Genomic DNA, 12,590 nt, shown 5'->3' on the forward strand with positions numbered 1-12,590 from the left:
CTGATATCTCCGACGAGAGATGAGGCCAGAGGGCTCGGGAACTCACCGATTAGGCTGTTTAAGTCAGGTGGTGATGAGAACAGGCGGAAAAGAGCTGGTCCCCCAAATTGGATTCAGGAATGGAAAGAGAAAGGAGAAGTTAGGGGTGCCGTCTGGAAGTCCTCAAAATAGTCAGAAGAGCTGGAACTGGACAAAGACTGACAAGGCTCTTTAACCTTGGAGGGTGGAGGGCATAGAAGAGCAGAGGGATTTGGAGGTTCCTCCTAAGGTCAAGAGCCAAGGTCAGAGGCGGCGGAAGAACCTCCTCAGTGGTAGTGTCCCCCCACCCCTCCGAGATGCGAAGTGGTGGCCACAGCCCCGAATGGCCCCGGGGGAGGCTGGAGGCCGGGGTTGGGATAGAGAGCTGCGGCTGCGGCAGCGGCAGTTGCAGCTGCTGCAGGGGCCGGGCCAGGCCAATAGGAAAAGCTGGCTGGGGCCACCCCGGCGGAGGCCGCCACGAGGTTGAGTTTGGAGAGGCCAGGGAAGGGCAAAGGCGCCAGGGCTGCAGGCAACTTGTAGAGCGCACCGTCGTGTGCGGCGGCAGCGGCGGCGGCCGCGGCTGCCGCGGCATGGGCGTGGGCGTGAGCGGGCGGGGGCTGGCAGGCTTGGGCCAGGCCCTGGAAGTCGAAGCGGTAGGCGTAGCGCTTTCCGTGGACTTTGCTCATGATGTTCTTGTCGTAGTAGTAGCGCAGCGCCCGGCTCAGCTTGTCGTAATTCATGTTAGGTTTGCTCTTACGCTCGCCCCAGCGCCTCGCCACCTCGTCGGGGTCGGTCAGCTTGAACTCGCCGTGGCCGCCCTCCCACGCGATGCAGCCGGCATTCGCCCGGTCCGCCAGAAGCTCCAGCAAGAACTGCCACAGTTGGATCTGTCCGCTGCCTGAGCGAGGGGACACAAAGCCAGCTGGTTCAGAGGCGACAGACTCGCGAGGCGCAACAAGCTAGCGCGTGTCACTTTGAGGACTGGTGTCACAGCGCCCTCCTCCCCAAAGTAGCAGCTGGCCCCCCTTCCCCCGGGGGCCCGAGGTGGGAGGGTGAGAGCTCAGAACGAGTGGGGAGACCCAATGGGACAGGCAGCGCCTTGCCCCAAGTCCAGCTAGACCGGGGGGTCAATATGGGTGCTCCACACTAGTGTCTCACCACCTACTTTGTCTACTCCACTCTTAGAGTACTAGGAATGCTCTCTACCGCCCCTCCATCTCTCCATATCTCCGTCTGTCTGTCTGTCTGTTTCGGGGCTGAGAGTCTCCCTCTCCATCTTCTACTGCATGCTTTTTTTAATGGCTTAGCAAATTCGTTTGACAGTCTCTCATCGCCAGGAAGGCGGACATATGGAGTGTGGAGGTCAGCTTGGGAAGAACTCCCTCTGGAATAGGCAAGACTGGCGGATGTGAAAAGATCTGGGATCCCACTGTGGATTGTAGACATCCTGATGAGGATCTCTATGACTGAGTTCCTTAACCAATCTGGTTCTCACCTCAATGACAACTTACCGTCTGGGTCTCAGTTTCCTCATAAGTAAAACAGAGATGATAATTTTGCACTACCTATTCTCTCTGCAGGGTTGTTTTGAAGGACTGTGTGCTATTACTATAGTCTCTACCTCGGGCCTCCTTCGTGGAAAGAAGCTAGCCTTGGAGTTAGGAAGACGGCTTCAAATACAGTTCATGACACATCCTGGAGGTGTGACCCTTGGGCAAATCACAACCTCTCTGGACATTGGGCAACTCTCTAAGCAACTGTCCCTAGCAATTGCCTGTTCTGAAACTGCATTGATAGATGGAAATTTCTTGGGGGAAGGAGCTTCTTATACAAATGAAATCAGGATCCAAATTTCCTTCCCCCATAAAACTCTTAATTTTTTTCCCTTGTGCCGGGTTCCTGGCTTCCTCCCCACACCCCTTCTGCTCTTATATCTTCTCAGAACCCTAATCGCGTGTCAAACTCCTTACAGCCCCAAGTGTCCTTCCTTATGGTCCCTGTAGGCTTCTCTCCCCACTCCATCTGCTCCCAAGGAGACCCTGAGCAGCTTTTCTGATGCTCAGCTCTAGCACCTGAAAAAACCAGTCGTCTCTCAAGCTTCTCTTAGAAAAGGGCAATGAAGCAAACATTTTCTTCACCTATTAGAATTCTTTCACTTCTGCTCGAGAACACCTTTCATCCTTTCTCAATCGTTCCTTTCTGAAGGAACCTCAAAGTCCCCCTCCCCACCTCAGTCTACATGCCAATACAAAACTTGAGGAGGCCAGGAATGATGAGTTCGAAGAATCCATGCTGCAGAAAGAGCCCGGTCCCCTTTACTCCTGTTTCTGGAAGGTCAATACTAGTCAATCCGAATCTCTGAGGGACTGGACAGGGGTAAGAGCAGAGGGCAGTGGGCGTGGACCCGGTTGTTTGGGGTTTGGGGGCTCCTGTTGTCATGAGGTCACTTGAGGACGCCCAGACCTTGCCTCCTAAATCTTAACGGAGTACTCCAGACAAATCAGAATGAAAAGCCAAAGAATGGCTGCCCCAGGTATTAAAACCAATCTGGCCAAAACAGATATGACCCTCTTCCCTCTCCCCAATTTATCCCCATATTTCCCCGAGTTCTCTGCCTAGGCTTAGTTTACCTAAACTTCAGTAGGTTAATCTGACCCTCACCCTTCCCCTGCTCCACCCCCCGCACCCCCCCAGTCCCGCCTTTCTAACTCTCTCAGTAGCACCAGGGCCAGCGACATCAGTGACATCAACGCGGTGACGTCACTGGCAGTAGAATTTGTTCGGTATGGTAAACAGCTTGTCCTGTTCTCCCCCCGCCCCTCCCCGCTTTCGTCTGCTGTGCCTTTCTTCCGATCCCCTCCAGAGCCAGAGAAAAGTCGCTCTCCAGTCCTCACTACTGGCCAGACTTTTAGGGGATGAGTGTCCCAAGGTTGCATCAACCGAAGAAAAGTTGAAAAATACCCTGCCACATACACTCTTGCCCTTTCCCCCTTTGTCCCCAAGAGGGGTCTCTCTAGAAATTTTCGATTGCCTTGGAGGGCTATGGGGTATCGGGAGATCTGGGGACCAGTTCTGGTTCTGGCACTAGCTATCTATGACAAAGACGCTTCATCTTCTGAGCTCCAGTTTTTTCGTTTCTAAAATGGAGACAATAATATCTGCCCTGCCTAACTCCCAGAGTCTTTGTAAAGAACGAAGTACGGCCTTAACATGAAGGACTGTTATTATCAACCAGCTCAGAGAAGGCACCAAACCCGAAAATAGCCATTTGACTTCTGCCTCTGAGTCTGTTTCTCCAATCAGCCTCCACTGTTCCTGCCTCTTGTGCATCTGTCAGTGTTCTCGTATTTGTTCATGCCTAAGCCTGAGCTTCTGTAGATTTTCACCAAGGCCCTACCCTTTGTCTAAATTTTGCCACATGTGTCTTCTCCATCCCCAGTTCCTGTGTGCTTCCCAGTCAGAGTTAGCTCTTTCTGACGGATGTGTCTTCACCCCTCTGACAAACTCGCCCCACCCAGCATCCCTGGTCTCCTAGTTCCAATTTACTGGTTCTCAGACTAGAACACTTACCTTTCTGCACCGCTGGGCTCAGAGGCCCCCAGCCACTTTTGCCTTCCTTGAAAAGACTCTCCCCAACCGGATCTGAATGGAAAAGAGAAGCTGCTCAGGGTCTTCTTGGGAGCAGATAGAGGAGCTAGGAGAGGAGAGGGCCAAGAGGGCCAGAGGGAACAGCTGAGGCTGTAAAGGAGCTTCGACTTCATTCGGGCTTACAAGGGTTCTGAGAAGATGTGAGAGCGGAGGGTGTGGGGAGGAAATCAGGAACCCGGCGTAAGAAAACCAAAAGGGAAAGGGTCATATAGGAAGGACACTCTATGTGGAGAGAAGACTTGAGGAGGAATAGAAAAAACATCGAAGTGGGGCAAGGGACATAGGGTGAAGACCCTAGAGTGTGGAGGTTGTGGAAAAGATATCCAAGGGCTCAGGGGATCTGGGGATGATAACTGAGGCGGGCAGGAGCTTGGGGAGAAATGTAGGGTCTCTGGGAGAAGACCAGAGGACTCCGGGACCCTAGAGAAGCAGAGGCTCCTCAGAGCCCAGAGCCGAGGTACTGGGTGGCAGAACAGGGCGTGGCAGGTATACTGGCCCAATTCTTCATCGTTCCCTCTGCCCTGCAGCCCGTCCAGCTCTGCTCCTTCTCCCCAAGATCCTGCGGTGGCGCGGAGCTGCGCTGAGAGGAGCTGAGTGCCTCAGTGGAGCCCAAGTCAGGAAACGCGTCCAGGAAAAAGGAAATCCGCTTTCCGACCGAGCTGGCGGGATCCTTATATAGGGGGTGCTGGGGCCCAGACAACCGACCAGGAGCCGGAGAGAGAGACAGCAGGCGAGACAGGGAAAGGGAGCCCCGACACCCAAATGAAAGAGCGCCGGGGATTCGATTTGCGGAGCCCCAGGGATTAAAAAGCGGACCAAGAGCCTCAGTGGAGAGAAGGGAGCATTTAAGCATGACAGAAAGGTAGAGGGATGAAGGAAAGGTGAGGAAAGACCAGTGCGACTGAGCCTAAGGGTGGGGGTGTGCCAGGCTCTTCTGAGGTTTTCGTTCCCACACTACGCATCTCTTCAGCCAGCTGTCCTTGATCCCTCAGTCCTCAACCTTCGAACATCCCAATCCGCCGCCCCTCCCCCGCCCCCATCCTCAAGACCCCTGGAACCCCAGACCCAGTTCTTCACCCAGTAAGACCGCAATCTCCCGGTTCTTCAACCTTCTCCCCCTGCACTGCTCCCCAAGCACTGATTGTCCCGAAAACCCCAGGCCCCTGGCCCTGTGCCTCCTCCCAGGCGCTTTCCCTAGCCGGACCCTTCAGGTCACCTGGCAGGTACATGTTCAGCAGCAGAGGCTGGGAGGCGCCGCTCTGTCTCATCGCCGCCTCGGGACTTGGCGGTGGGAGGTGGGTGTAGGGGGGCCGGTCCCGGCCAGGGACGGGGGAGGGCAGGCACTGCGCTCCGGGGCCCCGGAGACCCTCCAGAGGCCGCCGCCGCCGCCTTCACCCAGGAGGAGGAGACGGAGCTAGGCCTAGCCCGGCCGAGGGGAGGGGGCACCCTAAGGTGCGGGGGGGCAGCTTGGGAGGCCTGGCAGTCTAGGAGGCTGGAGGGAGGGGCTGGGGCGGTGCTCACACAGGGGCTTCCTGGAGACCCGCCCCCAGCCCCCCTATTCTCCTGTCCCCCTTTCCGCGTCTCGGGCCGAGGCCGCAATTTCCTTTTTAATTAAAGTGCTGCCGCCTCGAAACCCCCCCTCCCCTCTTATCGGTCCCATCGCAATAAAGTCCCTGCTGTCGAGCGCAGCCGAGCAGCGCCCCCTGCCCCCCGCATCCTCCCCCCGCCCCTTGCCGTGACCAAGTAGACACATTGGGAGGCCGGGAGGAAATGGGGGACAGAGGGGCAGGGAAGACTTGGACCCGGATGGGCTGGGCCGAGCTAGTGGGGAACGGGGGTGCAGGGACCCATTTTCCGCCTTCTTGAGTCTTTGCAAACAGTGAGTTTAGAGCAAAGCCAGAGAGACTAGGAGGATCGACCAGGGTTAGGGGTACAGGGTTCAACTTGAGAAGGGGGTCCATTCTCACTCTTCCCCCCAAACTCCCAGCTTCTCTTTCCCCCCAAAGTCTCTATCCCCTAGTAGTCACTTTCCCCTTTTCCCCTCCTCCCCTTCATTCTCTTCCTTTCCCCTCTCCTCCCCTCCCTTCTCTTCCCTCCCTCCCGTCTCCTGGCTGCGTTATCTCCATCTTCACTTTTAAATTTCCGCTTCCCTCCCTCTCCCTAGCGCTCCCTCTCTCCCGTCTCTCCGCTCCCAGCCCGATCTGCCGCTCCCCTTATCTCCTCCCCGCCTCCCTTCACACACCGCCCCCCACCCCCAGCTCTTCCTCTTTCTTCCTCATGCACCCATAGAATATTAGAGTCTAGAAGGGACCTTAAAGGTCATCTGGTCCAACTTCCCTCTCCTTCCCATTTCGAGGTCTCTCCTTTCCTTTTCTTCTTCATCCACATCCCTTCTTTTCCTTTCTTCTTTTCTCTCTGTTTCTCTCTCTTCATTCCTTGTCTCTGTATCCCCTCCAGGTCTGCCCTTTCTCCTGTCTCTGTCCTCACTTTTCTTGTACCCATTTTGGCCTCCATCTTCCTCCCTACTTTCTTGTCTTTTATTTTTCTGGTTTCTGTTGTTTAATATTTATTCCTGTCTTTCTGTCTGCTTCTTGTATTTTCTTGTTTCCTCACTCCCTACAGCACTGAGAGCATTTTTTCTGTTTTCTATCCCTTCTAACCTCTCTTTCTCTTTCTTACTTTTCCTCTTCCCTCATGCCCTCCCCATGTGTCTCTTTCCTGGTCATCTTTTATTGCCCTCTAACTTTTTAACTACCTCTCTAATCTCACTTTCTCCCTTTTCTTCTTTTTCCATCTCGATCTCCCCTCTCTTTCCCTCTCTTTATCTCCCCTTCTCTCTCCCCTCTCTGCTCTTCTCCTTCTCTCTCTTTCTCTCTCCTCCTTCCCTTTCTCTCTGTCTTCCTTCATTATCCCTTTCTTATATACCCTTTCTTTTTCTCCTAATCCCACTCTTTCCTCCCTACTGCATCAAATGATACACCTGGGCACCCATTTCTGTGGATGGGGTATGGGTCCTATTCACCCTCCACTCCAGAGTCACCGAGGATAAAATCCACGGTAGTTTTCGATCTCCACCCCAGGCTTACGGGTTTGGGGAGACTTAGCAGTGGTTAGTTACCCAGACCAGATCTCAAAACTCACTTATTTGTTTCTTTTTAGCAGCTTGTACACAGAAAGGAAAAAATATCAGAAGGAATGGGAATTAAAACTAGGGACAAAATCAAGGCCCTTTGTCAGGCTTCGCATTCCAGCCCCACCCCCAAGCCGCTTCCACTTCTGTCCTATTCCTCCTCCTTTCTCAAACCCCCTTGAGAGGATTGAGAATGATGGGCTAGTCTCGCAGAAGCTCCTGTGTGAGCACCGACCCCGGCGAGAGGGCAGCACGTGATCCTCTCCAAATAGGACTTTTTTGGGGTCAGTTCCCAAGGGCCAGGATTGTGGGGAGACAAGGTTTTTGCCCTCTCCCTTCAATCCCCTCCATCCCGTGCGGCTTGTCCTAGCGTTCTTCTCTAAGATGACACGCTCTCCAGCGCATTCCCGATTTGGTTTAGCGTCCTGAGTCTTCGTAGAACCCTACTGGCTGCTGAAGACCAGGGAAGGGCACTGAGTAATGGGAAGGAATCGGAGGAGCAATGAGGCAGCGGCAGGAGCGGGTGGGAGGCGTCTAGAAAGAGCCTCTAAACTCCTGAGAGATCCCGAGGAGGAAAAATCTGAGCATAGGGGAGAGGGGAGGGGGTGCAGTAGTAAATAATGTAGGGAGGCTCTGGAAAATCATCCAGTTTCATGGAGGATTTTCTGGAGGTCTGGAGGGGGAAGATGGAGGCTAGGAATTTAGGATAAGAGATGAGGAAATCCTCACTCCCTGGGTTACTATGTGGATCTGATTTTGGGGGTCGTGGACCTTGGACCTGAGGATCACGTTCTCTGGCTTCCCCAAGTCTGGCAAGGAAATTGGAGGCTCAGAGTCAGGCCACAGGGATGAAGAGGGTGGCAGTAGGGACCTAGGTCCCCTTTCCCTCCAGCTCCCAAGTGCCTTAAGGCCAGAGATCTCTCCCATTCTATCTGGACAGAAGTGAGCGTTTCTTTCGAGATGGAATTGGTTGGGAGAGGGAAAGAATCTCTGGGTGGGAAGGGTCCTAGGAGAAGTGTGGCTGGACTTAGTCTTGGGAATGGAAAGGGGCAGGATTTCACCATCTTTAGGTTTAGATGGTAACACTGAGTCAGAAAAGGGCAAGATACCTCCAAAGTAAAAAATGATTGGAAGGTAACCCAATACTTAGGTTCCAACCCCTGAAGGGACAATAATTCTCTCCTTTCTGCCAGTAGTAGGGAAAATAATTTCTAATCACTACTACCAAAATCACAGTCCTTTTGTTCTTTTCCAGCTCAGGGAAGTTGAATGGAGGTGTGAGCCTGGAGGATTGTTAGAGTCCCTGGTGTGGTGACAGCCTGATACTGCTATCCAACTACAATCTTAGACCAGTCTGAGTTCAGGAGAGTGGGTCCTGTATACCTCCACTCCCACCCTCCCATATACCCCATGTAAGTGGCTGGCTTGGCTGATCCCACCTCTTTCAAACCTAGGCCTCATTCCTGGGGGAAAGGCTGTGTGACCAGTCAGTATTACCAGACAAAGGTGCATGGAGGGGCCAAAGTAGCCCAGAAGATTGAGGGGATCCCAAAACTTTGATGCTCAACAGGAGTCCAGTCAGAGGGGATCCAAAGATGGAGCACTATGTCTGAGATCTGGCTATAACCAGAATGCCACAGCTTCAAGGAATTCCAAGATTTAGATAATCTAATTGACAGGACAGGGACTGAACTCTCAGCTTCTTTGGGAGTTTCTTTGGAACTCCCTAATTAAAGAAATTCTGGCCACCAGAGCAAGTTGGTACCCTGTTTGTAGTTTTTAGTCTTTGAGGATTGCCTACATGGTGGAGAGATTGAGTAATTTGCCAGAATCACAGAGGCCTGCACAGGTTAGAGAAGGGTCTTGGACCCAAGACTTCCTGTTTCCAAGGCCAGCTGTCACCCACTGTACCATGATGACTCTGACAAAGCCAGAACTGAAAGTTAGGTATCCTAACACCCAATTCATCTCAACCTTAGTGCAATGGGAAAATTCTGCTAATTGAGATCCGTCATAGGCTGCTCTATTCCACATCTGCCTCTCTCCAAATCACATTTTACTTGTTCAAAGTTCTCCACATTCACTAAATGGGAAAAGGTCTTGGCTGAGATAATTGTCCAGAATGCCTTCCTTCTGATCCCCCGAGGACTCCGCTTGCTGCGTATCCTGTATCCTCTGAAAAGATACCCTAATCATTGCTACCACTACCCCCAGTCTCCAACAAGTCTAGGTCTCCTTTAGACTCTGATAAATTATTCCTTGTCAGTAGCACCAAGGTTTCTGGGTGGGGGAGGGGAGGGAAGATGGAGGAAAAAAAACCTAGGGCTCTCCTGCTACCCTCTATCCTGCCTCCTTAGTGCTACCCAGTTCTCTTAAGTGGCACAGTTGAGAGAGTATTGGCCTTGGTGTCAGGAAAACCTGAGTTCAAATCTGGTCTCAGATACTTCCTGGGCAAGGCACTTAAGCTCAGTTTTCTCACCTGTATAATGGGAATAATAACAGCACCTACAAAGATTGTTGTAAGGATCAAACAATAATTACTTAGCATAGTGCCTGCACATGTAAAAGCTTAATAAATGTCTATTGATTGATCAGTCCTGTTATAGTACCAAGTTTTTTTCTGTGACCAGACTTATAGAATTGGAAGGGAATTCAGAGAAGGAAGACTTGAGATCTATTTTTGAAGGACTGTTACATAGAATAGGTATTAAGTTTGTTCTCCTTGTCCGCAGGGTATAGAACTAGGGGCAGCCACTGGAAGCTGGGAAGGCAGATTTCAGCTTCATATAAGGCAAACTTTCATAACAAGCAAAACCATCCAAAAATAGAATGAGCTGCTTCAGGAGGGAGTAGAATCACCCTTATTGGAGGATTTTCATGGAAAGACTTGAGGACTGCTAGTGGGGTACTGTATTTAGACAATTCTTAAATAGTATTTAAATTTTTCTAATTACATGTAAAGAGAATTTTTAACTTTCATTAAAAAAATTTTGAGTCCAAATTTTATCCCTACCTTCCCTTCTCTTCCCTCCTCCCCCCAGATATTAAGCAATTTAATACAGATTATATGTGCAACCATGGACATTTATTTCCATATTATTCGTGTTGTGAGAAGAAACAGACCAAAAGGAAAAAAAGCATGAAAAAGAAAAGGAAAAGGAAAACAGCATGCTTCAAACTGCATTCAGACTCCATCAGCTCTTTCTCTGGATGTGAATTTCATTTTCCATCTTGAATCCTTTTATCTAGACAATTCCTATTCATTCATGCTGTGGACTAAGGCATCAGTGTCAAGCAGACCACTACATCATACATAAGGATCCCTGCAGGCTGCATATGGACTTAGAAAGACACATTAACATTATGTTTTGTTGTATTTTTATTTTGTTAAATATTTCCCAATTACATTTTACTCTGGTTCAGATCTCTGGAGAGTGTTGTGATATGGGGAGTATCTGACACTTCTGCACTAAAACAAACCCTGAGTTTCCTTCTCACTGAAATTTTGTGATTGAGTCAGCCTCCCAGCCAAGGCTGGAAAAAATAATAATTGCTGGTAATTTTATAGTGCTTTAAGGTCTGCAAAGCACTTTACATACATCAACTCTTTTTTATAGGAGCTTCAATTATTATTTTCTCCATTTTACAAATGAGGAAACAGGTTCAGATATTCCTGAATATAAATCTACTGTGATCTCCACTTTTCCATGCCATCTCTCAGAAATTTTCTTGATAATATAACCTACAAGTCATATCATAGAGCCTCTGCTTGCTACCCTCTGGTGCTGAAGAACTCATTATCTCTCAAAATGGCTCTTGCCAGTTTTGGAGAACTCTAATTATTCATCAGGGATGGCAATGTCTTCTAAGTGGGGACCAGATTGCTGACTCCTGTCCCTAGGATCATTCATTTAAAATCAGAAGAGTCTTGATAGGCCATTTTAGTCCAACCTCTAATTTTACAAATGAGAAAACTGACCCACAGAGGAAAATGACTTGGCCAAGGTCAGGTAGTGAGCAGTAGACACAGTATTCAAACTCAGGTTTTCTAACTCCTAACCCAGTGTTCTTTAGATTACAGTGCCACATCTGGAATCCAGATGGGAGGTGAGCATCCAAGAATCTTCCAGCCCACATTCTACCAATTAAAGTCATTCTGGGAATTTTGAAAGTTTACTTCCTTAAGATTCTAATACTCCCTGGGAGAATTAGCTTGATAGAGAACTGGTTTTAGAATCAGGAAGAAATGTATTCAAGTTCCACCATTGATCCATGCTGACTGGGTCACCCTGGGCAATTCACTTCATCTCTAAGTGGTGCCTCCCCACCACCAAAATCAATATATGACTCCAAGTTGCAAAGCAGATGTATTGCAACTGATTTGTATTAGTGGAGAAAGTTTCCTTGCTGGGAGTTCCAGATGAACTCATGGGTCAGGTCCTCAACACGGTTAGCACAGAACAGTTCTAAGAAGGTCAGGTCTTGGGGTGAGGTGGAGAATCCCTAGTCAAAAGACACTGGTCATGTGGGATTCTAGGGTTTTCTGGACACTAGAAATCATAGTTCTGGTCCCAAATATACTACGGGCCAGACCAGAACAAGAAATGTTTCGATTAAGAGACTTGGGGAGCTTCCAATGTCTACTTGTAGTTAGATGGTACAGTGGAAAAGAGCATTGGATTTGGAGTAAGGAAGACCTTAATGCTAATACAAACTCAGACACTTATTAGCTGTGTGGCCCTGGACAAGTCACTTAACCTCTATCTTTCTCATATGTAAAATGCTGATAATAAAAGAATCTGTCTCCCAGAGTTGTAGTGAATACATAATGAGGCATTTGTAAGGCATTGTGCAAACCTTGCAGCACAGTATAAATGACATTATTAATGGGTAATTTTTTTTAGGGAGGGGACAACTACAATTGCCCTAGTTTCCAAATCCTCTCCTGGTATATTCAAGGACTCAGAATACACTCTTTCAAATGTCATTTCATGTGAGCTGAAATCGGCTTCATTTTATCTATATTATCTCCGTTTTGTAAATGAGAAATTTGAGACTCAGAGAGATTAAGTTATTTGCCTACAGTGACAAAATCAGATTCTGTAGACCTCTCTTCCCAGGTCGCTTAAGTGGGGTATCTTGAATCAAGAGAATGGAAAAATGAATTTATTAAGCACCTCCTGTGGGCTAGGCACTCTTCTAAGTACTTTGCAAATATCTCATTTGATCCTTATAATGACCCTATAAAGTAGGTGCTGTTATGATCTCCATCTTACAGTTAGGGAAACTGAGACAAAAGTGATTTTCCCAGGGTCACACAAATAGGAAGTGTCTGAAGTCGGCTTTGAACCCAGGCTTCCCTGATTCCAGGCCCAGTATGTTATCCACTGCACCACCTACCTGCCTCAGCACCAAATTACTGAGACTGGGATGCCCAAGTCCCTGAAAAACTTGGCACTGTTCCTCAATTCCTTCCCTTCCTATGTCCTGGCTCTGCTTTCAGAAAGGGAATACCACTGTGTGTTGTCTAGAAAAAATGAGGGTGAGAAAACTGTAGAAATGCAGGGAAGAAGGGGCTGTGCCTTTGAATGGAAGACAGGGTGGGATGAAGGCAGAGGCTTCAGAAAATGATCTAAGAGTGGAGCCAGAGTAAACCCGGAATTGACACTTCTTTGCTTTTAACTCAGAACATGCCTATGATTGATTGTAGTATAATGGGAATTGTAATGAGTCCCCTACCCATTCATGTTTTCTCTGCAGCTCCAGTCATTCTCAGACAAGAGCTCACAGGATA

The 12,590-nt window shown here is 49.5% G+C and overlaps 1 protein-coding gene across 1 annotated transcript; it reads right to left on the reverse strand.

Moving 5' to 3' along the window:
• FEV (FEV transcription factor, ETS family member) lies at positions 1 to 5,162 on the reverse strand. Its single transcript, XM_072620859.1, has 3 exons — positions 4,883 to 5,162; positions 3,589 to 3,660; positions 1 to 916 (listed from the first exon to the last, which is right to left on the reverse strand). Exons 1-3 carry the CDS (start codon positions 4,932 to 4,934, stop codon positions 306 to 308), a joined length of 735 nt encoding a protein of 244 aa, XP_072476960.1. The 5' UTR covers positions 4,935 to 5,162; the 3' UTR covers positions 1 to 305.
• Positions 5,163 to 12,590: the final 7,428 nt, after the last annotated feature.

The sequence above is a fragment of the Notamacropus eugenii genome, chromosome 6, assembly GCF_028372415.1.
Source record: "Notamacropus eugenii isolate mMacEug1 chromosome 6, mMacEug1.pri_v2, whole genome shotgun sequence".
Classification (NCBI taxonomy): domain Eukaryota; kingdom Metazoa; phylum Chordata; class Mammalia; order Diprotodontia; family Macropodidae; genus Notamacropus; species Notamacropus eugenii.